General features: G+C 27.4%; 4 protein-coding genes across 5 annotated transcripts in view; 2 read left to right on the top strand and 2 right to left on the bottom strand.

Annotated features, from left to right (window-relative positions):
- Positions 1 to 182: 182 nt before the first annotated feature.
- LOC107457368 (uncharacterized) lies at positions 183 to 6788 on the bottom strand. The gene is made up of 2 exons (XM_016075519.4): positions 6617 to 6788; positions 183 to 1082 (listed from the first exon to the last, which is right to left on the bottom strand). Exons 1-2 carry the CDS (start codon positions 6639 to 6641, stop codon positions 439 to 441), a joined length of 669 nt encoding a protein of 222 aa, XP_015931005.1. The 5' UTR covers positions 6642 to 6788; the 3' UTR covers positions 183 to 438.
- LOC107457364 (insulin-like growth factor-binding protein complex acid labile subunit) lies at positions 1682 to 27241 on the top strand. 2 transcript variants are annotated; one of them, XM_016075514.4, is made up of 2 exons: positions 1682 to 1951; positions 25364 to 27241. In XM_016075514.4, exon 2 carries the CDS (start codon positions 25580 to 25582, stop codon positions 26795 to 26797), a length of 1218 nt encoding a protein of 405 aa, XP_015931000.1. In that variant the 5' UTR covers positions 1682 to 1951; positions 25364 to 25579; the 3' UTR covers positions 26798 to 27241. The 2 variants fall into 2 exon arrangements, with proteins under 2 accessions (XP_015931000.1, XP_015930998.1); XM_016075512.4 differs by lacking the exon at positions 1682 to 1951 and adding an exon at positions 22416 to 22640.
- Positions 8685 to 9698, top strand: LOC107457367 (ribonuclease P protein subunit Rpp30). The gene has a single exon (XM_016075518.4). It carries the CDS (start codon positions 8780 to 8782, stop codon positions 9650 to 9652), a length of 873 nt encoding a protein of 290 aa, XP_015931004.1. The 5' UTR covers positions 8685 to 8779; the 3' UTR covers positions 9653 to 9698.
- LOC107457366 (carnitine/acylcarnitine carrier protein colt, mitochondrial) overlaps positions 13915 to 27241 on the bottom strand; it is a 29131-nt gene continuing 15804 nt past the window's right edge. Inside the window, exons 6-9 of the mRNA XM_016075517.3 lie at positions 20113 to 20185; positions 19861 to 19970; positions 16794 to 16918; positions 13915 to 14894 (exon numbers count right to left, since the gene is read on the bottom strand). Coding sequence (XP_015931003.1) covers positions 14832 to 14894; positions 16794 to 16918; positions 19861 to 19970; positions 20113 to 20185 — 371 coding nt within the window. The 3' untranslated portion in view covers positions 13915 to 14831. The remainder of the gene's footprint in view (positions 14895 to 16793; positions 16919 to 19860; positions 19971 to 20112; positions 20186 to 27241) is intronic.

Genomic DNA, 27241 nt, shown 5'->3' with positions numbered 1-27241 from the left:
ATTATGCACAACTGGACTCTTTAATCATGTTGCTCTCAATACTAATTTACTAAAAAATCATATATATATATATATATATATATATATATATACAATAAAGACAAAAGGAGTAAAAAGGTTTCGTTAAAAGAAAAGAGAGATTAACGAAATATGTATATGAGACAAAAAAATTTCGCTTAAAATCACATAAAAGCATTTATTGACATTTAGTATTTTATTGATCAGTTATAAATTTTATTTAAAAAAATCACTTGCAGATATAAATAATTTCGTATAAAAAACAATCGTCTTTCTTCGCTCTGCGCTGTCGTTTTATTAGCTGCAGTGAATATGATGCCATCTGCAGTGAATTATTTGATACAAAAAGAACTTTAGTCACAATGAACCGGTAAGCACTTGAATCAGACAATTTAATTGCAAATGGCGTCATCAATTTCTTCAATCATCAAATTTTACTGGTCTCCAAAGGAGTGGATATAATTTATCTCTTACGTACATACTGCCATCAGGCTTATGCTTATAAATGGTTACATGTTTATGGCCATAGCACCTATATAAGCCTAAAACAGTTGCCTCATCTGTTTTGTAGTGCATATCGCGTGGATAATGTAATGATTTTCTAATGGAATCTGCCGCTCTCTTAACATCTCCCATATCTCTATAATCTTTCGTAAAACAACAAATCAGTCCATTTGTATCATTCGGCATCTTAGGATATTGTCCTCTGTAACCAGTGGAACAACAAGCAGATGACACGCTGGTGTTTTTGTAATTATCAACAAGAGAGAACATGAACTGCCAAGCGTAATCGTGTTCTGTCATCCCCCTAGCAATGTCAATTCTCGATGAGTCGTGAAACAGCATCCATTTACCTGTAAATAGTCCTTCTTCTTCAGATTCATCCATATGTCGCTTGTAAGTTATGGATCGCAAATCCTCATCGTCATCACTCGATGAGTCATATTCGCTCGAAGAGTCGTCCTCTAAGTCTGTGACTCGTGGATCATAATGAATATACATCAAGTCTTTCACACTGGAAGGTATAACTGGGTCTTCTGGGAAAAAACTTTTTTTATTCGTTCCTGAAAAAAATGAATATAAATTTAACTAATGCAATTTAACTAATTAACTAATGAATTGCCACGCGTTCGTATGTAAAAATTAGTTTGATTACATGCCATTTGCTCTACGGCTATCTTTTCAGATATCATGCACTGATTCACTGGCACAATACGTGGTTAAGCCGTGATGGCTCAGGAGATAGAACTTTTGCCTTCCAATAAGGTGAACCGGGTTTGAATCCCAGCGATGGCTGGTCGATACGAATTCCGCATCCGACTTGCAATGACCACAGTGCTGACATAAAATATCCTCAGTGGTAGACGGATCATGGGTTAGAGTCCTTTTGCCGTCAGGCTAACCATGGGAGATTTTCCTCTCCATGTAACGCAAATGCGGGTTAGTTTCCTCACAAGTCCTCCAGGAAGGCAAATTTCTCCCAATACTTGATCCAGAAGTTCCCTTGTTTTCCAGTTTGGGTTCAAAATTACAAGACTACAGAGTTGAACATTAGTAGTCGTAAACCCTAATGTGACGCTTATCGTCACTTAATTCAGAATCACAATAAAACATTTAAAATAGATTCATCGTAAATTGCAAAATAATTGATTAGATTTAAAATATTGTGGAAACTTCCATTAGTACATAGAACTTAAGCAAATACAAATAAACTCTCTTGATTAAAGTTAAGAAATACGTGTCGGAAAGGGTTAATCAGAAGTCTATAGTCCAAGTTTGATCTCTTGTGTGACCTTTCCAGAATTTAGCAATAGTTTTATCTTGCAAAAAGTTTAGTATAAAAGATCAACAAAAACAGTAGCAGAGAAGTAGAGAGAGTAGAACCGAGTCATTTTTTGAGGTTCACCAACTTCCAATATGAACATCAGTATGGGTAAGTTCTCTCCATGCCAATTAGTTTATTTGTTACCAATCAAAGCCTTTTAATTAATTTGTTTTTTAAATTTTGTATTTTATTAAAGTGTTATTAATCTAAGTATTTTAAATAGTTGAAGTATGTAAATTAATTCGACAATATATGCATAAAATAAAACGATCACAGGTTAAATTGATAAGTAGTAGTTTTGTGTCTGTAATCCACCGTAACAATAAAAAAGTGGGTCAGCTGTTCAACGACGGTAATAAAATAAAATACACAAAAATAAATTACATTGTACTCAGATAAAACCTCTCAAAAATGTTAATTTTTTTTTTCTAAATAGTTATTAAAGTTATTCATTATTGTATTCAATTTGACCATAATATAACAACATGCGTGTTTGTTTTTACTTTAAGGGTCATTTAATATATGAAATATCCATATTCTTTTATTTAGTTAAAACCGGAGGTCGACGTACGTGTACTTAAAACTATTAGCCCCTGGCAGTATAATTCATATTTGTTTATCTTATTTTACGGCAGTAAAATAGAAATTCGGAACAGTGAAAAAAAAATTTTTTTTTGCAGCATTTCTTTATACTTACACTTATGTTTTTACTTGTATTACTTTAAAATTTTTGCAATTTTAAGCACCCGTTCGCTCACATGTTCACTTTATCATTTCTTGACTCTTAATAAACAGTATTATTAATGTTCATTAGCCGTATATTCCGGTGTAAAGTCAATTTTTCAGACCCCCTAAATTTTACGAAAACCAGGGGGTCGACTTATACACTGAAGTCGGACATTCGTTGATGGTGGAATATCGATGAATTGTAATTAATGATATAGATAAGAGTAACTCTCAATATCAATTAATCTCCTTCAAAAATAATTTTTAATACATTAAATACAATTAATTTTGCATTTTCTCTCATCTATTTTTTTACATATAAAGTTTCTTTTATATCTTTAAATTACGTTCAAAGAAATTTTTTTGCCTTATTTAAGGGTTATGTTGATTTATTTTTCTTTCTTTATTTATTATTTTGCTTTATTATTATGTCTCATAGCATCTTAATTTAAAGACAAATATCCAGAGAGAACAATGCGAAATATCTTTAATTTGAGAAAATTTTGAATCCTTATTAATATTTTACGGGGTTTTTTTTTCTTCTAATTTTTGAAAGATTTCCGCTTTAATCAGCGGGATTTAATTTTAGATTTCGGGGGAATTTTTTTTCTTCATTAATTTGGTTTTTTCAGCGGTCGACTTATACGCCTGACGTAACATAACAAAAATTTGCTATCTCATATTCAAAAAAAGGGGTCGACTAGTCCACTGGGATATAGTTTATGTCTCATAAAAAATTTAAATAAATTTCTGTTAAAAAAATTTACATTTTTAAAAAATTAAAAAAAATCATAAACAAATACTAAACAGTACTAATATCTATAGCCAATAAGATAATCATTCATTAAAATTTAAACTACTTAATATTATATTTACATTTATGGAATATTTTTTCTACATCAAACGAAAATAAAATAATAAAATACAATAAAAGTAATTTTCAAAAGTGTTTTTTATGAAAATATTACTGTAAAGGTTAAATTGTAAACGGCTAACGTGAAAAATAATAATGATGAAATTGTAAATTTACAGACGTATATTCACTGCACTTTTATTATATCAAAAATGGTAGAGCAGTGTTACTAATTTGAAAATACAAAATTTACGCAGCACTGCTACTAATTTGAAAATGGTAATTTATACAGCATTGTGACAAATTTTAAAATGCAAAATTTATGCAGTACTGTTACTGATTTAAAAACGGTAATTTATACAGCAATGTGATGAATTTGAAAATGCAAAATTTATGCAGCACTATTGCTAGCTTGAAAATACAAAATTCATGCAGCACTGTCACTAAATTGAAAACTCAAAATTTGTGCAGCACTATTTCTAAGTCAAAAATGCAAAATTTATGCAGTACCATTACTTACTTGAAAATACAAAATTTATGCAACTTGCTACTAATTTCAAAATGGTAATTTACACAGCAATGTGACTAATTTGAAAATGTTAAAATCCCAATTTACTTGTTTTATTCTCTTGTATACTTGGTTATTAGGCTTTCATACTTAGAAGTCATCTCTAGTATATAAAAAAAACTAAATTTGCCATTTCAAATGGTAGGTGTAATTTTTCTGCGCACATGAAAAATTTGAAACTATGGTAAAATATTTCAACCTTTGGATTCAATGTCTGCCGATAAATACTTTGATCCTCTCAACAGATTTTTATCAGAAAATTCAATTAACTGTCTATAATTACTTTCCTAATCGACGTCATTCATTCCTATCAAATAACTAGGATATTAAATCTTTTTCCTGTAATTTTATTGGAAAGGAAAATTTTATTGAGTTGTCTTGTAATAGATTTTAAAAAAAAACTATTTTGAACTATTTTTTAATTGACTTCTGGCCATATATTACTAAAAAAAATACTGTTTAGCAAATAAATAAATAAAATTAAATTTGTAAAAAAAATTCATTGACTTCTGGCTAACTGTGAATAAAAAAGTTTACGCAAAACAATAAAAAAAAACAATTAAATAAAATTTTATCCCTTTTGTACAGTTTGTCTGTCTGCGAATTCAATATAAAGTTATTTAAAAGGATGAGAGATAAAATGCGAAGCTTGATCTAAAATTTAGCTGTCAGGCATAGAAACTTATAATTTCTTTTTTCAATGAGATATACTATTAGAATTTTTTTTCCTTCAAATTTAACGTATTAATTAAGAACCAGCTGCTGTTCTTGTCGTCGGCCATTAAGGAAGAAGGGAGGCGACAGTTCCTGTTCTCCAGTGGCATCTATGGCCAAGAATTCGACTTCCGCCACTCCCATACGTCACACCCGTTTATAGGGCGGACATATTTATAGAACCATTCATTCAGCCGCAGATCGTAATTTTGACCTGAACCAGACAATGATCAATCTTCAATTCAGTAGCCCTAGAGGTATTGATTTGCTGTGGGAACATGGAGGACTTTTTAGAATAAAACTCTGAAATTTAAAATAATTTATTTTATTTATTTATTTATTTTGCAATAAAATTTACCTTTTTTGTATGCAAGAAGGTCAAATTAAACTTTTTTTACTTTGTTTTTTGCCCTTTTTAAAAGTAGTTTGGCACATGTACACTTTACCACAAAAAGTTTTAGTTTTTCCTTTCAGCCACTAAGAGATCTGCAATTTGCTTATCAATATATTGCAGAACTAAATTAAATAAATGAAATGAAAGTATTACAAATTAATTAATATTGTCTGTTAGAACTGTTTTTAATTCAAAAAATGCATTTTCAAAGTATCACAAAAATGATTAAAATCATAATGCAATACAAATTTATTTACAGAAAAATTTCAAACATAAATTGGAAAATAAAGCATAAAAAAACTGAGATAAGCCTATTTCATTTTCATTCATGCTTTTAACTGTAACAAGCATAATGTGTCTTAAAAAAGATTTTTTAAAAAAAAGTTTTCCTAACTTTGGATTTTAATATTTACATCATTTAATAAATTTTAAAAATAATCAGAGAATTGATTTGGTGATACTGTAGTTTATTTTAAGCATTTTTCGAACATCACATCAGATTATTTTTATAGGTCTTTTTGGAGAAAATTTACAACTAAAAATTTAAAAATTACATATTTATACTTATTTAAAGAGATTTAGATTCCCATTAGTATTTCATCTGAAAAGAGAAGATTGTTATGAAGATATTTAATATTTTTTCTTCTGTTTCTATTTAAACTAAAACTATTTATATAAAAAACTTTAAAAAATACCAAAATTCCAATTTTAGGGGGAAAGGGTGTATTTTTCTTCCGTCATAGAAAAATAAAATTATAGGGAAAAAATTACATACCAAACTTTATTTGCACAAAAAGTGATAATCTTTTTTCTTTTTTTTTCCTTTTCTATACAATAAAATATCAAAAAAATAAGAAATGCTCATGTTTTTTAGACGATAATTTTGTCATACAAAGATTATAAATGAACAGCAAAAAAGCACAATGCTAAATTTAGCAGATGAAAGAGCCATATTCGCTTTATAATAATTTTAGCAAAAAATAATCAAATTTTAATAATCATGTACTCATCCCATTTTACCTGTATTCAAGTTCAGAATAGTAAATAATATTTCATAACTGATTAATAATGAAATCAATTTTGATGAAGATAATTCTGCCTGATAATACTTATCAATCTTTTTAAAAATATTTATTGCACTTATAAATTAATATTTTTCATAAATATATGGGTATCCTCAAATCGCGAACTTCTTTGAGGATGCTCCAATGATTTGTCCTCAAATCATGGTTTAAAAATCTGGTCACCTTAGATTTTAGGAAAGGATTTGAGAAATTATGTTTATTCGGTAGGAGAATAAAGGAGGAAACTCCTTTCCGGAAACTGGGAGTAAATTGATAAGAGGATGGGAAAACTCACAAAAGTGTCAAACCAAAGTTAAATTGAGTAAAAAATTAAGAATAGAGACGAAAAAAAATCGAATTTTAAAATTTGAACCGCATGATAGGGAAACTTATAAACAATTTTTTTTGTTGAATGAAAACAAAATAAAATGTAGGAAAAAGTAAAACTACTTACTAACGTAAGCACGAAAAGATGTCATGTTGATCGACGTTACACCTGCTGAAGACACTGATGATAAAGAATTCTAAACCGAAACTTAGAGATAAATTTATTTATTCAAAGAATGAGCGAACAACAACAATCCGACCAGTTGGGTTCGCTCGAAACTGTGCTGTCTGTTGAATTATTTATTCAGTTGATAAGGGAAAAAACCGTATCAGTGACAGCTGATCGGATGTAACGTGGTAATTCAATAAAGTCATTTAAACGCTCATCTAGGCGAATCTCCTTTTTGTTAAACTGAAAATTATAGTTTGCTTTTTATTTTACTGTTTATATTAAACTCACTGTTGTAAAAGACCTGATCATGGGAGCCGACTACACATGATCGCTTTTTTTTTTATTTTTAAATTTAACTCATAGTACATATCTATATACAATGTTCGTACATGATTATCTACAATGTACGTATGTTTGAACATTCAATGCATGTATCAATGGTTGTATGTAAATAACGAAGCCCCCTGAATAACATTTGACCCAATGATCAGATCATGCTGAGTAAATTTTGAAATTTATTCAATATAAAGACAATTTTTTTACCAGCCGGGTAGAGAAACATTTTCATCTATAGTTTTCGTTGCTTATAAATAAATTTAAAATTTTTATTTTGCTTAGTATTAATACTTATTTATTTATTCTTGAATGGTCATTAACATTGTCTTTTATATCCACTCTAAGCGAAATTAATTAGAATTTGATTTTGCTCTAAAATTAATGATAAAAATTTACTGTATTATAATAATTACTAATTTTGAAATAAAATTTTATGTTTACTTCTTTTATTTATGTATTTATTTTAAAGTTTAAAAACAAATAAAAAATACATTTGCACATTTGCAGATTAATTCCATTACCTCATTATATGTATTAGTTTAAGCAAAATAAGTGGAAAAAAAATCATATTTAGCATTTTATTAATTAATGGTTATGATGTACAATATGAAACACCGGTGTTTTTTTCTGCGTTAATGGTAAAATCTTTCAAACACGGCTCACTTCGATACAAAAAAGTTTTTAAAATTTGCACTTATTTAAATGAAAGAGAAATAGCTATTCATCGTTGACTTACTTCAATATGCAAAATAAATTTTTGAATATGAATGAAAAAAAATTTCTGCGATTCAAAAAACTACTTTTTCAAAAGCTTAAACCCTAACTACTAACTACTAAATCCAAAAAAAACTGCAAAGGATTAAACGACAGTATAACGAGATATTGTAATTTTCTAAGACTGTAATTTTCTAAGACTTTTCTAGGCTGAAAATTTAAACTCTTCAATTAAAATCCTCAAACAATTTAAAGAGAAAATATTCGGGGAGAAGAAATTCGAATGGATGGTGTTTTCAATAGAAATGTGAACAATAACAATCTCGAGCTCGGGACCTACTCTAGTTCCGGTTAAAAAGTTCGCAGCTGCTTACTACATGTTATTCTGATAGGCGATTTTTTTCAAACGGATAATTTTGTTTTCAATAAAAGAAATAAACTAGATAATTTCTGAGCTCAAATCTGACGTATTTCATAAAATATTAATGTTATTATGTAATTCTGGGGAGTTTGGAGTGAAAATTTGTTTCAGTTATTTTGTTATTTATTATTAAAAAATGTGACATGGTTGCTAGATTTTGAATAACTCGCTTTTTTAGCAGTCTTGATTTAGCCTCTTTCCATTTGTTTATTACTGTTTGTTCACGTTGAAAGCTGTGCACCATCTTACGTTAGTGTTAACACTTTTAGTATTGTAAACAGTATTGTTAGCATTGTAAACATAAGTAATCAAATGCATTGTTTGCAAGAATCTCAAAACACAATGATGCCAAATGGCTTTAAAATACAACTGAAACAGTAACCCGGAAATTTAGGCAGTCCCGAGCTTGCAGCGCTCCCTAGTGTAGAAAACACCATCCATACATAGTAATTTGCGCTTTACTTAAAAGTAAGTAATTTGCCAATTACTTAACACTCGCAAGCGTGTCTAGGGTAATCATCTGCAGTGTGAATGTTCCTTAAGCTCTATTTTCACAAGAACAAACTGACGAAGCGTAAGACACTGTAACTTTCACTGTATGATTCATTTGTTTTTGAAACTTCTGTTTACATTTCAAAAATACCGGCATGGATCTTAATATATGTTTAGAACCTGGTGAAAATTATGAAGCTGATGTAAAAAATCTTATTCAACGAGCGTTTGATTTTGGTTACGAATGTATCGCATTGAATACAGTCCTTGATTCATCCGAAGTAACGGGTAAAAAAATAAATATTCCAGAACCTAAAATCGTCGATTTTAAAGTAAAGACATCTAGAAATTTTCGTATATTAACTCGATTAACTGCTGTCATTAAAGATGGCATGCATGTTCACCACATATTAAACTCTCCTATTACCAAGAAATATGACATTCTTGCTTTTCAGCCAGTCGGTAGTAATATGCTTCATAAAGTTTCGGAATTTGATGTTGATATCATCAGCCTAAATTTGACTGAAGACTTTGGATTTCGGCTGAAAAAAACTTTCGTTGGTCCTTTAATTAATAAAGGTAAATGCCTTGAAATAACTTACGCTCCTTGCTTAAGAGATCAAACTATGAAAAGGCGTACCATTAGTAACTCTCAGCTTCTTGTTGAGGTTACAAAGAGTAAAAACCTCATTATATCTAGTGGTGCAACTAAACCTCTTGAGCTTAGGTCTGTCGAAGATGTTGAGAATTTAGGTTTACTTTTTGGTTTGAAAAGAAATGAAGCTCATGCAGCTGTTCGTAAAAATGGTAAGCTTGTTCTATCTCACGCCGGGACTCGATCAAAGACTGGTTGTGGTATTGTATCCATTACTGGAATGATTAATTTGCCTAAACATCAAGGTTGGATAATTCATGCGTGCAAAGTTCCTAAGCCATCAAATACGTCCGCAAAGTTAACTGATAAGCGACAACGAGAAGCTGATTCTAAGAATGATAAATCACGTAAAAAAAATAAAGTTGATAGTTAAAACTTTTTTTGTATTATCACTTATTTCATTAAAATTATGTTGCTTATTTGTAATGATTTCTGTATCGGTGCCTATGCCAAAATAGTTGCCAAGTTTTACTGATAGCTGTGAGACGAGAAACTAATAGAAACAACAGGGGTCTGTCCTGGCCAAATTTGCTACCGTTTAGTGGTACCTAAAAAAATTCAATTTTAGAAAAAACGGTAGTTTCACAATATACTTTTTCTTAAGAGTTTTATTTTTGCATCCCGTAAGAAACGATTAATCTATATTTTTGTGTTGATTTCTTAATAGTTTTTAATTTTCACAAATTATGTCTAAATTTTTACGAAATTGGTACCTCTCAGAAAAACCTAGACAGACCCCTGGTCAAGGACGTAAACTCAAATGGTAATATTCATACCCAGACTAAGAAAATGAAAAAACTTTCTGTGAATATAAAATCTCAAATAACTTTCTGCAAGTAATTTATTATCTTCTATAACTAGTTTCAACCTTTTCATTCCCTATTTTCACCTCTTTTTGGCAAGATTTGTTTAAAAATCATAGATTTTTTTAAAATTGTTTTTATTTTTTTGAAACTCCATATTGATTTGTACCACATGTATGAGTTTGGTAAAAAAGCTGAAAAAAGAAATCTAAAAATGTTATGCGAAAAACAATTTTAAATACTTGAAAAAAATACCTGAAATTTGAGCAAGAAAAAAGTGTATGTAGGAAGCATTTATCCACAAAATGTTAAGGAGTTTTAATAAAAAATACCGACATTATATTATTTTATCATTTAAATTGTAGGAATATGAATCTCAATGTAAGAGTTTTAAATCACGAGAATATGATTCTCTATATTTAATTTTAAAATGGTGTGAATGTTTAATTTTTAAATGTTTTTTAAAATGGTGTGAATCTTGTGAATATGAATTCTGATATTTAATTTTAAAATTTTGCAAATACAAATTCTAGTGTATAATTTTCATTATGTTTTACAATTTTTTTTCACTGTATAATCTTTAAGTCACTTGAACACTTATCATAATAGTGGTTTTTAAATCATAGGGATACAAAAGGATATATTTTATAGAAATTCCTTGAAAATTAGGAACACAATCTTAAATCGTGTTTGAATAGGTAGGGAAAAGCATAAAAAACAAATCTTGTTTTCTTGGGAAATTGGAAGAAATTAACTTCCTTTGAAAAGTTGGACTTTTTTCTTCATTAACTTGGAAAAAAACTCAGCCTTTTAAGTCAAATGCAATGACTTATTTATTTTTTAAATATAATGTAAATGGAACCAGGCAGCAGTTAGATAATATAGACGTACATCGCGTGCGGATATATGGCAGAGATTCTGTAATTTTGCGGATACTTTTTATTTATTGTAAGATGAGAAAAAGTATCCGCAAAAAAAAAAAACAACTTTGAACTGTCATAAGTTTTGAAAAGCTTACCATAGAACATAGGCCATGATCATTTCAAAATTTTCAGTCTTGAAAATGGTACAGGCAGTTTCAGATATCAAAATTATTAAATATTTACATCAAGGGGAACGTAGTTTACAGTTGGAAAATTAAAACAAGTAATTAATACACATAAATTGTTTACAGTTTAATAACATAAAATGTTTTTGAATAAATTTAGCAAATTATTTAAAAAGGGTTTAAATTTAATGTTTTCTCTCTTGGATTGCTCGATTTTGGCAATTAAAACTTATATTTGGTTGTCCTCTTTACACTGCAGAATATGTATCACTGAAAAATACCCATAAATATCACTAATTTTAAATAATATTTTTAATTATATAAGTAATTTGTTTAAGACCTTTGCCATTTACAACCTTAATTTTCATTTTTAAACACTGCATAGTTATAAAACTGTAGATTTTCTAAATGCGTAATAGGTCACCTCTATCCTGAGTCTTTGTAGCAAATATTCTAGTTATAATATATGTATTACTTTTGAAGCAATTAAGTATTTAGTCAAAATTAAATATTATTCAATATTAAAATTTTAAATAACACTATTTTAGGAATTTTTTTATTCCTATTTTTGATTTATTCAAAGAAAAAATTGGCCACCAAAATTGAAAAGAATTCAGAAATTTTTTTTATTTATTTCAAATTTCTATAATCTTTTGTTTGATGCAAAAAAAATTTTTTTTTACCTAATTTAAACTTATGATTTTGAAATATGCTTTAACCATGTATTCGATTGCAGCCATTAATGTTTTGCAAATTTTCTAATTTATTTCGCAAAGCATATGAAGATGAAATTTGTAAAATTATTTTACTGTCAAGAAAATCAATTCGAAAGAAAAAAAGAGCTAATATAAATTTTTTCTTAATTCCCTATTTTCTGTAGACTTCACAATTTAATCTGATTCAATAAGTATAAGCCTTGAAAGTTATCTGAACTTGCAAGTTAAGATAATTATTTGCTAAATCTTTTCATTAATTATTAATTCTCATTAAAAATTATTTCATTTTTTTTTCATATTTTATTATTTGAACTTGTTTATTATTAAAAACTAGTTCATTTTTTTCATATTTTATTTTTTAAATTAGCTCAGTTCAGGAAAAATAAACATCTGCTCATAATTCTAACATTCAGTATTCTTTTTTTCAAAAAATATTTGCAATTAGTCTAACAGTTTTTTATCATATTGGAAATTGTAACTATAATTCTTAATGTATTATAAGCTGGCATTACACTGTAACTTACTGGAACTCCATGGTTTTCAAAATTGTAGTATGAAATATAGCTGAGACTGAATGGTGTATAAACTGGACTATTAAGAATTACTGTACTAGAAAAAATGCGATATTTTTTTGAAAAATAACCTTTACTTAGGAGATTCTCATTTCTTAATGAGCTATGAAAAGATATTAAATCTCTTATTTTACATTTAAGTGAACTTTCCTTATTGCCAATTAGTTCAATGTATAAACAATATTTTGAAAAATATTCAGCAATTAAGCTTCCAAAAGATTAAAATGGGTGACTTTTTTATATTTGGATTAAAATTTTGTTTATATTTTCTGCAAAATATGAATTTCTTAATATTATTAAAGCATTATTTGTAACAAAATTGTTATTTTTATTTTTTACTTTTATATGCAAATATAAATATACTCCATGCATAAAATATAAAAAAAATTTTTAATTAAGAAATATGTAAAAAGATACAAATGTTTTAGGCAAATACTTTTTTTTTAACATACAAGTTAGCATTAAAGATAATCCATAGGTAAAAATCATGTTTCTATCTGCAAGCATCCTAATCCCAGTTACATGAGCTACACAGGAAAGCAATATTTTATAAAGTATCAAAACAGTAAGTGAGCTTTTTCACATAGTTATGTTTTGTTAGATGATAAATATATAATAAATGTAATATTTCCTATTATTAAATATGAAAATTCTGTAACAGTCATTTCTGACTGTGAGTGATAAATACATTTTAAGAATGAATTTTTCGAGAAAATGTATTTTAAACAAAACTCTTGTTTACATTTTATTTATTTATTTTTAACTTAGCTTCAAAATATTTTAAACATGATTGAAAAACCAATAAATTTTACAAAAAAAACATGAATTTTCTTGTGCTTCTACTGCGAAATTTAGTATTTTTGAGCTCTTGTATTATTGTCCTGCATCAATTTTAGTTTTAAAATATTTTGTGTGCACAAAACAGAGTTAAAACTATTACAATATATGTATAAATTTAATGTTGTGTCTGAGATGTGAATTGAAGAAAAAATTTCTTTAACTTCTATTAAGTTACAATAAACTTTTATACTTAACAAAGTTGCATAACTCAACTTTTTCATTTTCTTAAAACTAAGTATAAATAATAACAAAGACCTTTCTAAAATTTTACTCTTTTAGAAACTTAGTAAAACCTGAAAATAATTTAGGTACATAATTTTTATTTACTAGATAAAACTTATTTTCATATTGAATTTCACTTATTTTAAAGCACATTTTTAATGCGCTTAAAAAACTGTTTCCTCCTTACTTTCTGTTTACTAAGAAAAAAAAACTTTTGTGAAATGTCTGCTTTAAAAAGAGAAAAATTTGAACTCAGAAATTTTAATTACAGGATTATTAATCAAAGATCATTATTGTTCTAATGTCTCAAAAATAGTTATGATATCAGCATTGTTAAATATCGGGTCAAATTTGTCTCATTTATTAAATTTGTTTCTTTTTAAAAAAAATAGAAAAAGCTTTTACAAATGCAAAACAAAAATATAAACAGACAATCTAATAAAAATGCATTTTATTTCATAGCTATTTTTATTATTACTTAACAAACAAAATTTGATCCACATTAAATTATAAATTTCCTAAAAATGAAATTAAAATATAGATGTATATAATAAAAATCCTATCTGAACAAAACAATCAAATTTTATTTCAATAACATCCAAAATGAAGGAAAAATATTTAAATAGTCAATACGGCTAAGAATATTTTTTATAATGCCCATCTTTAAAATAGTAACACAACAATTCAATAATAATATACATTGATATATATATATATATATATATAAGAAATGTAAAAATATACATAAAGTATATATTTTACATTTCCTTCAAGTTCATGCATAATAATCATAACTCTATTCCAGTAAATAATTTTTTTGTACTCAGTTCAGTGCAGCAAATACTATACATAATTTCATTTACATTCATTTAGTTTGTAAAAACAATACTCATGCATTTAAAAAAAATGAATTTCATTTTATAAAATAATTTGAATTTTCAAAGAGATATTTAATTTAATAAAATTATAGCAGAATGCATACAATATTGGTGAATGGTCATTATTACATTTATAGCAATTAGATATAATTTATTAAAATAAAGTTTGATTAAAGAAGACATTAGACATGCAGTAGATAAGAAAAGTATTATAGAAATTTAATTTTAAGAAACAATAAGATCATTACTTTTTCAAATTATAGATTTATATAATCATATTTCTCAACAAATTGTACGTAATAACTCACAAAATTACATTTTTCGTGATAAAACTTTCTTACCTACAACATAATTTAAAAATTTGTAAATAAATATAATATTAGCTAGGTATAAAACTGTACAAGGCACTAAGGTTTATCAGTAAAATATTTTAAGCTTAAACAATTTGAATTATTTTATAGACTAGTTTATCATCAAAGATTAGGAGCAGCCCAATTCAAGAACTTCATAGCTAGTTCATAACCCATAAAGCATGCCTGAAAGAAAATAACGCAAAAATGTTTAATGAAAATGATACTATGAAGATAGAAAGGTAAAACACTTTGTAGTTTCAAAAAATTAAAACTGTAACATTCAATTATTTTGAAATATATAATGATACAATCTTAATAACATAACTGAACTTGTAATGATTAGTTTTAATTTAAATATTTTTGTTATAAAGAAGAGTTAGGCAAATCTGGGATTTTGAGATAAATCACTGCTGTCATTTATCAGAAATCACACAAGACTAATTGCAGGCAGACACCAGAGATGTATAAAAGACAGTGCAGACCATTCGTTAGAAAAAATGTTATAAGAAAAATTTTGATTTTTATACTATAGATGTTTGTCAAGAATTTAAAATTAAACTTTTATTTTATATTAAAATTGAATATTTTAAATGTGATGCAAAACCTAAGTATTTCTGTTAAAAGACATAGTCAGATAAAATTGGGTAATACTAAAGGCTATAAGCTACAGTCTAAGCCAAGTCAAAATTGCAGGAAGGTTGGATTCAGTGCTTTAACTGTACAGGAAGGGTAGGCTAATCCAAAGTATTTTGTTTAATTTCATTTCTGTTTTTAAATCTGATGAAGTAACTTAATTTACTAAAGGTTCCAAAGATATTAAATTCAAAATTATTTATGTATTTCTTAATTATTAAATGCCTGCATCCTTATCAGGGTAAAAATATTATTATATTAATTTAATGCTAAAAAATTATCAATTCATTATTTTAAAGTATACCAAGACTAAAAAATTTATATTGCCTGAGTAAATTAAAAATTATGTTCTGACGTGTATTTTAGAGAAATACATTAAAATACAGATAAAGTACCCTTCTAATTTTAAGTTAAATCATCTTTTATAATGTAGAAAATCGTCACTATGGGGAGAGGAGAAAAGAATATTTTATAAGAACTAAATGTTATCAAATTAAATTAAGGCTCCTTTAGAACAATTTACGTCTATTTCTATATGAGAACAATTTGAGACCAAGTCTCCGTCGAAATTTTGTAAGCCGGTCAGCAAGCCTTATTAGCCAATGTACAAACCCTGGCTAACAGGGTTTATACATTGACTGGTTAACTAATTAAGGGTAATTTTTTGTAAACATAGTTTATAATAAAAAATCATTCATTGTTTAAAAAAAATATTATAATGAAAGAACATTTGTAATTATCACAGGTCTTGTTACAGAACATTAGACATAATTCTGCTCCTGGAACATAATGTGGAAGACTAAACTAAACTTCCTAACTAAATTTTGCAAAGTTTGCAATAATTTCTTATTTTAGAAAAATGAGAAATTATTGAAAAAATTAAAAATTATTGTAAGTGCAAACTATGATGAAAAAAAAAATTAAATTTAAAGTATAATCTAAAAGAACTAGAACTTTAATTTTTTTAAATAAACATTATTCTTCAATTTAATTCCATAAACCTCCTGTATCCAAGTATATTCATTACTAAAAACTGCAAGTTTCAATTTACTAAAAACAAATTTCCTATAAAGAATAATTTTAAATTCTTTTTGATTGAAGGAAAATATAGCATTTTGTCTTACTGAATCGAGTGGCTTGATAAAAAATAAATAAACAGGTACTTATAAAAATGAATTTATGTTTAATAAATAGTGCTGATTTAAATAAATTCAATTTTGATGTGGAAAAAATGAAGATTTATGCTTTGGTCACTGATCATTTAACAATATGATTGGGCGAGGCACAGTGAATGAAATCATGTAAAAGGAAGAGATAAATTTAAAAATATTGCTAACAGTATCTATGATCATCATCCCTTCAGCCGAAATTCAGTTGCTGGCAAAATTACCCAAAACAAAAACGTGTTATAATATCATTTTTCGTGTAAACTACAAATATGATACTTACAGCATTAGCAGGGAAGGCCCTTAACATAACTGGAGTGGCACCTTTGTATAGAGCTCTGACTCCTTCTTCTTTCATGGCATGCTTGAAAACATCTCTTATACCATTGGGATAAGTACCTTCAGGAGCTAAGACAATTTAAATCATCGATTAAAAGATAATATTAATTCAGTAGTTCAACTAAATGTTATCTTAAATATAACACTATTTTTTTAAACTTGGTATTTCAAAAGTTACACAGGGTGCGTAGCGTTTGTAAAAAGTACTTAAAGGTGCTTTTTGGGAGATTTTGTTTTTAAAAGCTTTTAAAGGTGCTTTTTTCAGCTGGCGTTTTTAAAAAGTGCTTTTTTTCACAAATAATTTTTTTTCTTCCTTCAGTGATATCTGGCGGATCCCCTGCATTTCACGAAATATGGGGTGTTAGCTACGTAATCATTCACACGGACTTCATGTCGTACCCACGTTATGACTTGCGCATGCGCGCACACTCGAAACTGAAACCCGAGTGCTCCAATTCGGAGTCAGATCCTTATTAAATGTTTTTCTTTTTAATTTATAATTTTATTCTTGTTTATTTTATTTTACTTCTAACACTTTTTTGATGTAGGTTTTAAGGGTACTTTGGTTCAGAGTCAAGTTGAATTCACTCGGTGACGTGGGAAAGTACTGATTGTTTCGATTTACGTCCGTTTCTTTTTGAGTTTTTTTTTTTAATGCTAAAACTGTTCATAAAAAGTTTTTGTTTTTCAATAATATCATTGATTCAATATGAATTTTTTGAGTGCTTGAAAATTTTTGTAAAGTGCTTGAAAAGTTTTTAAAAAGTGCTTATTTTTGATTCAAAGATTTGGCTATGCATCCTGGTTACAACTCAGAAATAGATTAAACTGGCAATTTAATCAGTAACAAATAAACCACTGATAGTAAAAAAGTTATATGGACATAGAAAATTTTCATTAAATTATATTTTCCCCCTGATATAAATTTTATTGGTCTATTAAACATTTGTTATTATATTTTAATTTTTATTATCTAAAAATATAAAAATGAGAGATTATACTTTTGTATATCGATATTTTGTGCATAACTGTCATTTAAGATGTTAAAATAAAGATATTGGTAAAAATATTCAACCAAATTTGCACAAGAGAAAAATTTCCAACATCTTTTTCAAAATTATCAAAAGAAGCTATAATTAAATAAGTAATATAAACAACATAATTAATGGGTATTTACTTCCTAAGTGTGGCAAAAAATTTTCTTAATTGTATCAAAAAGAGTTAAAATTAGTTAAGTGAAGAAAAATCAAAATTAACAAAATTTTTATATCATATGGCCATGGATGGCAACACAATAATATCAAATGATAATAAGTGGATATTGTTCCAGACATGCAGGATGAATGAAGTTATTTGACTAAATTAAAAACATAACTTCCAAAGGCAATAAAATAGCTAAGTTATAATGTTATTTCTTCTGAAGGAAATGAAAATATTGTAAAACGTAATAACTGCAATAGTGGAAATTTAACTTACTGAAGTTAAAAATAGTCTATTAAATGTAAAAATTAATTCACTGCAGTACAAAAGTTTTAAGGTTAGTTAAGTTTACAGTTCCATTGACCAGACAACTACTGTAACATACTCCTCATTTGTAATGAAATAAGTATTATTCAAAGAAAATAAATTAAAGCATTTAGCTAGTAATTGAGAATCTAAATTTTTTTTAAATTGTTTATTAGCATAACTAGTCAAGGAAAAAAAATATATTTCTTAGAGAATTATAAAAAAAATATATTGAGAATAAATTTCTTAGTTTAGAAATAATAAAACCTAATCAAGAAATAAAGTTTTCTTTGTATTATTTTTTTCTTATATCTAAACCAGTTTAAATCGAAATACATTTTAATTTTCATTTAAACTTAAATATTTCTTTACAAATATATATATATATATATTCTCAGTTTTTTTAAAAAGCTCACACATTTTCCTGAACAGAAATGTAAATTAAAATGTAATTGTAATGAAGCAAACAATAGATATTTAAAATATAGATATAAAAAATCTTATGAATACTTAAAACTATATAAACACTTTTAATTGTTTTTTAATCCAAACTAGAGAATATAAGAGAACTAAAAAAAATTTTCAATTAGGCCAGCAACATATTGAATAAGATTTATTCAATTGTTCTGGAAAATAAAACTTATAAAAGATGGTGAAATCTTCTAACATTATAAAGGGCTTTAGTTAGATTCAATGAAAAAATAAAATGATTTATAATAGAAAAATGTAAATATAACATGCTTAAAAAACAAATTATTATAATAATTATTCAGTGCTGTAAAAGCACTCTTATAAAAGCAGATGAATATAAAAATTTTCAGCATTTACAATTTACTAAGTTCTTCCTAGGAATAAAAAAGGGTAAGGTGCTTCCTCACAGAAAATGGCACTCTGTGTTTTGAAAGGATACTCATTTAATATTATAAAAATTTATCAAATGTGTAATAAACTGAATTTGATCCTCAACGGTTTTTAAATTACCCTCTTATACTATTTTATATGCTCTCTCATTAACAAAATAAGAGAAAAATGTGTAATTTATAAAAAATAACTGTGCACAATTTTTTTCAAAAAAAGCAAACTAAAAAAATTAATGATTTATAAGCACCTTGAAAGCTTTTTTCTATAATTTAAACTGAAAATTATAAGACAATGAACATATAAAGGTACATTTTTTTTAAAAAAAATAGATATATTTATTCAAAAAATAATTTTAAAATCTTCTAAAAAATTTAATATATACCCGTGAAAAAGAGAAACTTATAAAAATTTAACCAGTTGAGAAGAGTAATCAGAATTAAACCTATAAACGCAGAAAAGTTTACTAGAGTGTAATTATTATTTAAACAGTGAATTAATTTTTTTTAAATGGAATATGAAGAAAAAGGCAGAGTTTTTAAGGGATGGCAGCTTATTTTTACAAAAAGAGTGCATCAAAGAGCAGGCAGCCCTTCTAAGAACACTGTAATTTAGTTATCAGCATAAAAAATTGATAAAATATATACCAGTTTGGAGGCGTGACTTCAAAACATCAGCAGGTATTGCAACAGCCCAGTTGCAAATCCCAGCGCAGCCTCCAGCAAGCAGAGTTCTCCCAACACTGAGATCAGAACGACTACAAAATTAAACTACAAATTACTACTACTTTCAACCTAAATGCTACTTTTATAGAGAACAATTACGTAACTACAATTCATTTGCACAAAATATAATCTATCATTCAGTTTTGATTTATAAACAAAAATATATAAAGATACCTTTTCCCTGCCGGAGTCATGACTCTTTGTAGCCATTCATATGACATAAAGTACATACCACTTGCTGGTATATCTAAAATTGAAATATCCACTATTTATTAGAATATATTTCATAAATATATAATGCAATTTCGATCTTAATAACAAAACATTTGTATGCCAGTTTCATAGATACCCTTTGATTAATAAATAAACAAAATTCAATAAATTTTAATAATTGAGTATATCTTATGTTAATTATTGAAAAAAAAAGTAAAATTTTCAAGGGAAAAGAACTGAGTGAAGCAAACCAAGAAATCAAGGAAAATATAATGGATAAATATATAAATAATTAAAATTTTATTTCATATGAAATAACGTCATATAAATATTAAAATTCTAAAATTTTAATAATGAATTTTTAAACATACAGTAAATACAATGATGTATAAATTTTAACATCTCTATGTTAGCTATAGGAGGTTACCATTTGTTTCAGTTACTCTTAAAAATTTAAATACCAAAAGTCAAAATGCTCAACATATATGAGTAACTCTAAAACTGGTACTAAAGGCAACAACCAAAAGGCTTAAATAAATTATTTCAAGAAATGGAAGAGGTAAAATATATATTTTTAAACTAACCAACTTGATTAAAAATTTCTTTCGCTTCAAAAATATACATATTGGAAGTAACAGTCAACATGTTTCAAGCACTTCATATGCCAGGCAAGTCTAGAAAATGGATGGCTTGAAAGCATGTTAACAGTTATTTCCAATATGTATATTTTTGAAGTGGATGAAATTTTTTAATCAAGTAAAAATAAAGCATTTATAAATTATACTTTCTGCATTCACGCAAAGTTAGTCGAAATAATGTCATGCAAAATATATATATACCAGGGGTTTCCAACTTACATGAGGTTGGGAGCCGCAATTAAAAACATCAATCAAATGGCGGGCCGCAACTTTATCAAATTTTTATATAGGACTCTTTTATGTTTGAAGGAACATTAAATATTACTGTCAAATTTTTATCAAGTTGTACAAAACAAAAATATTGAATTACAAATCATAATACAAAGTAGATTTTTACATGAAAAATATTTTTTTTGCACCATTGGTGTGTTAAATTTCACGGAAACGAAGAAATTAGGCTTTTTTTAACAAAAAAAAAAGTATTTTAAACCCATAAAGATTTTTTTTTAAAATGTCCGCAAAAAAAATAACAACTAATATATTTAAGTTTGCAGGTCACAAAAAAAAGCTTCACGGGCCACCAGTTGGCAACCACTGATATAGTAAAAAAATTAAAAGTAAACCAAATTCCTCAGTAATTTTTCTTCTGATAAAAAAAGTAAAAGTCAGTAGTTATAAGGAATTATAATTAAAGTAGTTATAATTAAAATCCCTATTCCACAGTAATTTTACCATGAAAAATTATAACCCTTATTCTGGAAATATTTTACTTTTTTTGCAAAAAATATTATTCACATTCTACAGTATATTAACTTTTTTCATAAAGAAAAGATAAAAAGTAATTTTACTTTTTTTTATAAAAAAAAGGAAAATTCAGTAGTTATAGGGAACTAATTAAAATTCCTATTCCACAACAATTTTATCATCATAAAAAATTATAATCCCTATTCTACAGTAATTTTACTTTTTTCATGAAAAAGTAAAATTTAGTAGTAAAAGGGAATTAATTAAAATCTATATTCCACAGTAATTTTATCATAAAAATATATAGGGAGTAAAATAAAATCAGTTATAGGGAGTAAATTAAAATCACTATTCCATAGTAATTTTATCCCCATAAAAAATTAGAATCCATATTCTACAGACATTTTACTCTTTTCACAAAAAATATTATTCATATTCTATAGTATTTTTACTTTTTTCATAAAAAAAAAAAGTAAAATTCAGTAGTTATAAGGATATTATTAAAATCCCAATGCCACAGTAATATTATCTTTAAAAAAATATAATCCCTTTTCAACAAAAATTTTACTCTTTTCCCCAAAAAATATTCACATTCTACAGTAATTTTACTTTTTACATAAAAAAAATTATGCTGGGCCATAACATAAACAGTAACATAATCCTTAAGTTGTGATCAAAGGTCTGGATTCAAATACATTTCCTCAGTCTAAAAATATAACCAAATTTCTACTATTATTTCCTTTTAAGTATTGTTGAGAAACAATCTTATTATCTGAGGAGGAAACAAGAGTATGATAGCTTGTAAGGACACAAGAAAATGATTAAAAAGGAAGCATAGGAAGGGGTTTGATCTTCAAAAGCACAGGAAACAGGAAGTGGCTATTTCCGTAATCAAAAACACAATTTTGGGGGCATCCATAGTAAGCCCTCCTCCTCTACCACTTACACGTGCAATGGTCAATTGTTTTTTTAAAATGTGATGAGATACATGTATCCATTTTTACAACCAGATTTGAATGTGAGTCATCAATAAATACCACAAGAATGCTTCACCCTAAATCATACTTAGTACTCTCACTTTTAATTTGGATATCAGAATCATATGAGGTAAGTTGTTGATAACAATAGATAAGGATTAAAAGAAAATACTTTCTATGGAGAAAAAAATTACAATTTGCTGTTGTTGCTTTAATATATTATTATCTTCAAAAAAATCAAATTGAGCAATGCATATAATTTGGATACCTGAATAATTTAAGATAAGTTGTTGAATATAATTGCAAGGAAATCAAACACTATCTGCTTGAAGAAAAAACTTTCCTGCAGTTGTTTAAATTTAATTTTGTCTTAAAATTTCAGCTTGAGGCATACATAATTTAGAAAATAGAAACATTGGAGATATGTTTTTGAGTACAATTGCAATGAAATTAAAAATAAAAAGAAATCCATTTATCTAAATAATAATATGCTTTCTAAAATCTAAAAATCTATGGTGCCTAAAATCTAAAGTGCCACTTTAAAGGGTACTGTCTAGTAGAATAAATATTAATTTGCATAAACCACCAATTAAAGGAGATACCTCAATTTCTCCTGGTATCTAAAATCTATGGTGCCACTTTAAAGGGTACTGTCTAGTAGAATAAATGCTAATTTGCATAAACCACCAATTAAAGGAGATACCTCAATTTCTCCTGGTATAGTGCTTTAATAAGTAAAATAACAATATTTTACTTATTACCTTCCTAGGTTAATTACCCTTCCTAGGAGCATTTTGATAACACATTTTCTTATGCTCTGCCAATAGCTTTTGAAACAGTTCATAGTTACTCCCACTGACATATACCGTTTAAAGAACTGCCATCTGAATCACTCATTGTGTGTCAACGAAATAACAAGCCTTAACTAAATAATTAATTATTATGTTTGTGAACAATTTCACAAGCAACAACGGCAGCAAGCTAGCCACATATTTAAAAGTTTATTCCAAGAACAGGTCATCGCCAAGATATGGCACGTTTTCAAACTAAATTGAGATTTCACTGAACAAAATATACTTAGGAAGATATGAATTTTTTATATCCCAACTAAAATCAAAAATATCAATTTTTAAAAAAAAGTAGTGATGGCTGATTTTCGGACTCATCGCAATTCAATTTAAATAATAATTTATCTATGCTATATCTTTTTACATACACATACAACAAATGTAAAAATATATCAAGATACTACAAAATAATCTTTATTTCGGCATCTTATATAAATTTAAATTTGAAAAAAATAAAAAAATAATTACAAGTTTAGTTTTCCAACATTTTCTATTTTATTATTTACAATTTTTTATGCATTGTTTTCTATAATTTAATATAACTTTATTAGACTGTAAGAAAGTAATTTTTTAAAAGAATATTTTATTTCCCAATATTGTCAATATAAATGTTGATAGTTTAAATAATAACGAATAGATTAAGCTAAATAAAATATGGAATAATAAGTTTTAAAATACATTAATTAAAAAAAATAAAAGACAAAATCATTTCTGCATAATTTTTTTGCAATAAAAAATCGTATTTAATAAGTTTTTATTTGCTAAACCCATTCATTTGAAAATATATAAGATAAATATAATACTTCATTCATTGTAAATACGCACAAATTTCAATGTTTATAATTTAGAAAAGAAAATTAATCGAGTAATAAATTCAAAATGAATATTACATTGCAGAATATAAAATTACAATATAAAGATTACAATTAGAGAAGCCAGAGATAATACTTTATTTATCATACACTGCTTAGCCAATAATGTTTGGTTTAGGTTTTTTAAAATATATTTATGTTTAGATCAACACTTATATTAGTAATTATACATCCATTAATTATACATTTAACGTACGGTACACAAGAAGTTTAAATTATTAGCATATACAAATAATAAAAACATTTTTAAAAAATTCTTGTTAAAAATTTCTAATTCGACAAAGAATCTCACACATGAAATAAAAAACATAATAACCATTTTTTCAAATATTCTTCACATACATTATTCCTAATATGATAAATTAGTTAGCAGCATGATAACAAAAAGGTTATTAAACATAGTAACCGAAGCAATCGATTAATATGATAAAGTAATGGATTTTTTTTAAATTGTAAATTTTTCAGTTAAGTCCTTCTACTTTAGACACACCTGTTGTTTACAGTAAATTTTTACTACTCCTTTTGCGATTGCAAACTTTTGGTTTTAATCTACTTCTGGCGCTTTAAAAACTTATAACCATAATACCAATATTAGGTACCTATTACAATGATACCAGTAATGCTTATTACCTTAATTAATTGCCACAGACCTTAATATTTTTTTTAACGACAGGCGCTGAACTTATTGTTCTTTGCCATGGAAGGTGTCAGAAGTGTTGCTCATTTTGCATTATTTGGTGGGCGCCTTGTGACCAAAGTCACGGAGGCGATAAACATTACCCGTGCCACACTGCCACAGATACCCCATTCATAAGGAGGGCCACATTCAAAATCAACAGAGAACAAATCAGAGAGAGAAATATCCATGCACTGAGCAGGATTGAAACCCGCAGTCATTGCCTTCACAGTCAGATACACTAATCGCTCGGCCACCAGACCTTAATATTAAATTGAGGTTTTTTTTATGATCCCCTGAAGCAGAAATGTATCTGTTCTTCCCCCTACCCAGTCTCACATGCCTTAAAAATAACAACAAAAAGTTCTACGTGTAAATCTACTTATGAACTAAATGTACTTATTGAACTAAATGCTCAATAAGCATGCATTAAAAATTGTTTCTTTTTAAAATTTAGATTTCAAGTGAGTCATTCTGGAACAACACCTGTCCAACAGAATGCCAATGCAGCTCTGTAACAGCTTCTGAAACACTCATATCTCGCTGGAAACCAGAAAACAGTACAGTAAGAACTGTCTTGTGTGTTCTGAAAAATGAGAGCCTCAAGTCTATCTTTGACTTGCCCACAGAAATTGAATCCATTACCATCTTGCAAGGGGACGGTGATACATCAATGACGCTCACCCAGAATGAGTTTAAAGGATTTACTGATGTTAAAAACATAGATTTGCAGGGATCACTGGATGGTGCAAAAACTTCGATCAGCAACGACGTATTTCATGGGCTGGATGAATTGAAATACTTGTCAGTGCAAAAAGTGGACATCAGCAATGCCCAGAAAGCATTTGCAAAACTATCATCTCTTGAGGTCCTTTATGTCATCCATTGTGATATAGGCTACCTAAAATGGGAAATGCTAGATGGATTAAAAAGCCTTAAAGAGCTTTACTTGCTTCAAAGTGGCATTAAGGAATTGTATGGGTTTGCATTTTATGGCACACCTGAACTGAGAAGGTTATTCCTCTCACACAATGATCTGTTCTCAGTTGAAGCAGATGCCTTTGTTGGGTTGCTAAAGCTAGAATACCTAGACTTGAGCAACAATTATATTGACCATCTCTCTGGAGTAACATTTCCTCCTCTACCTCATCTTCAGTGGCTAGAGTTGAAGCATAATCCTATAAAGGTAATTTTCCCTCACTGTTTCCAGTTTTTAAATGGGACGCAGCATCTTACTCTAGGTCATAAACAGCAACCAGTACATCTCATGAAATTCAGCTTCCGTGGCCTGTATTCTCTGCTGTACCTTCACATTCCAAACATTGACAATGATGCACTTTTTGAACACATGTTTTATGACTTAAAGTCCTTGATACATCTCAATTTGCATGGACGTATCAAATTCATCAATAATAGAGCTTTCAATGGCGCCCACAAGGTGTTGAAAAAGCTGGTGTTGCGAGACTGTCAAATAGAGAGAGTATATCAAGAATCATTCCACGGACTTGAAAACCTTCATATTCTGGACTTGTCAAACAACCTACTGCAGAGTCTTCCTGAGGGACTCTTTTCCTCCTTGAGGTCCATTCACTATGTATTAATAAACAACAACAAATTGAAGCAAGTTCCTGGTGGACTGTTTCAAACTGTTTCAACTTTGAAAGGACTAGGTTTGCACAATAATCCATGGAACTGTTCATGTCAGATGCAATCATGGAAAGAAAGCCTGATAATAACTAAAGAAATCTTATCAGACAAAGTGTGTGATGGAGATGATTGTTCAGAAAAAGTTGATGATGATTTGACACCACGATGTGAAAAACCAGATTTTTACAAGCATGAAAGCGTGTTTCATTTTATCAATATGCAGTCATGTGATAAAATGAATTGAAAACACTTTAACAGGGCTTATTGAAATAATTTTCAAATCAATTTTCAGGTTTCATACAACAAAATGAGCAATGTATGAAATGAGTAGCAAATTGGAAGATATTTCCTGAATTGTTCAATTGGAAGAAAAAAACTTTTTTTACAAATTATTTTTCATGCAATGAGTTTATTTGAAATGTAAGACTAAAAAGAGAATTTATAATGATTCACATGGAAAAACAAAACAGCAAATTGTTTTTCAGATATAGTATTCTTAATATGACTAAACAATAGTTTTCCTCATGTAATTATATGTAAGCAAATTAAAACGTATTTTTAATGCAATAACTTAAGTAAAAATGATAGTAATGTATGAATTTTAAAAAAAAAAAACTTTACCATTTATTTTAATTAACAATAAAAAATTATGATTTAATTTTTTGTAAATAAAAAATTTCTTTTTTAA

This window comes from Parasteatoda tepidariorum, chromosome 3, assembly GCF_043381705.1.
Source record: "Parasteatoda tepidariorum isolate YZ-2023 chromosome 3, CAS_Ptep_4.0, whole genome shotgun sequence".
NCBI classification, from domain to species: domain Eukaryota; kingdom Metazoa; phylum Arthropoda; class Arachnida; order Araneae; family Theridiidae; genus Parasteatoda; species Parasteatoda tepidariorum.
This window is presented reverse-complemented; position numbering and strand designations above follow the sequence as displayed.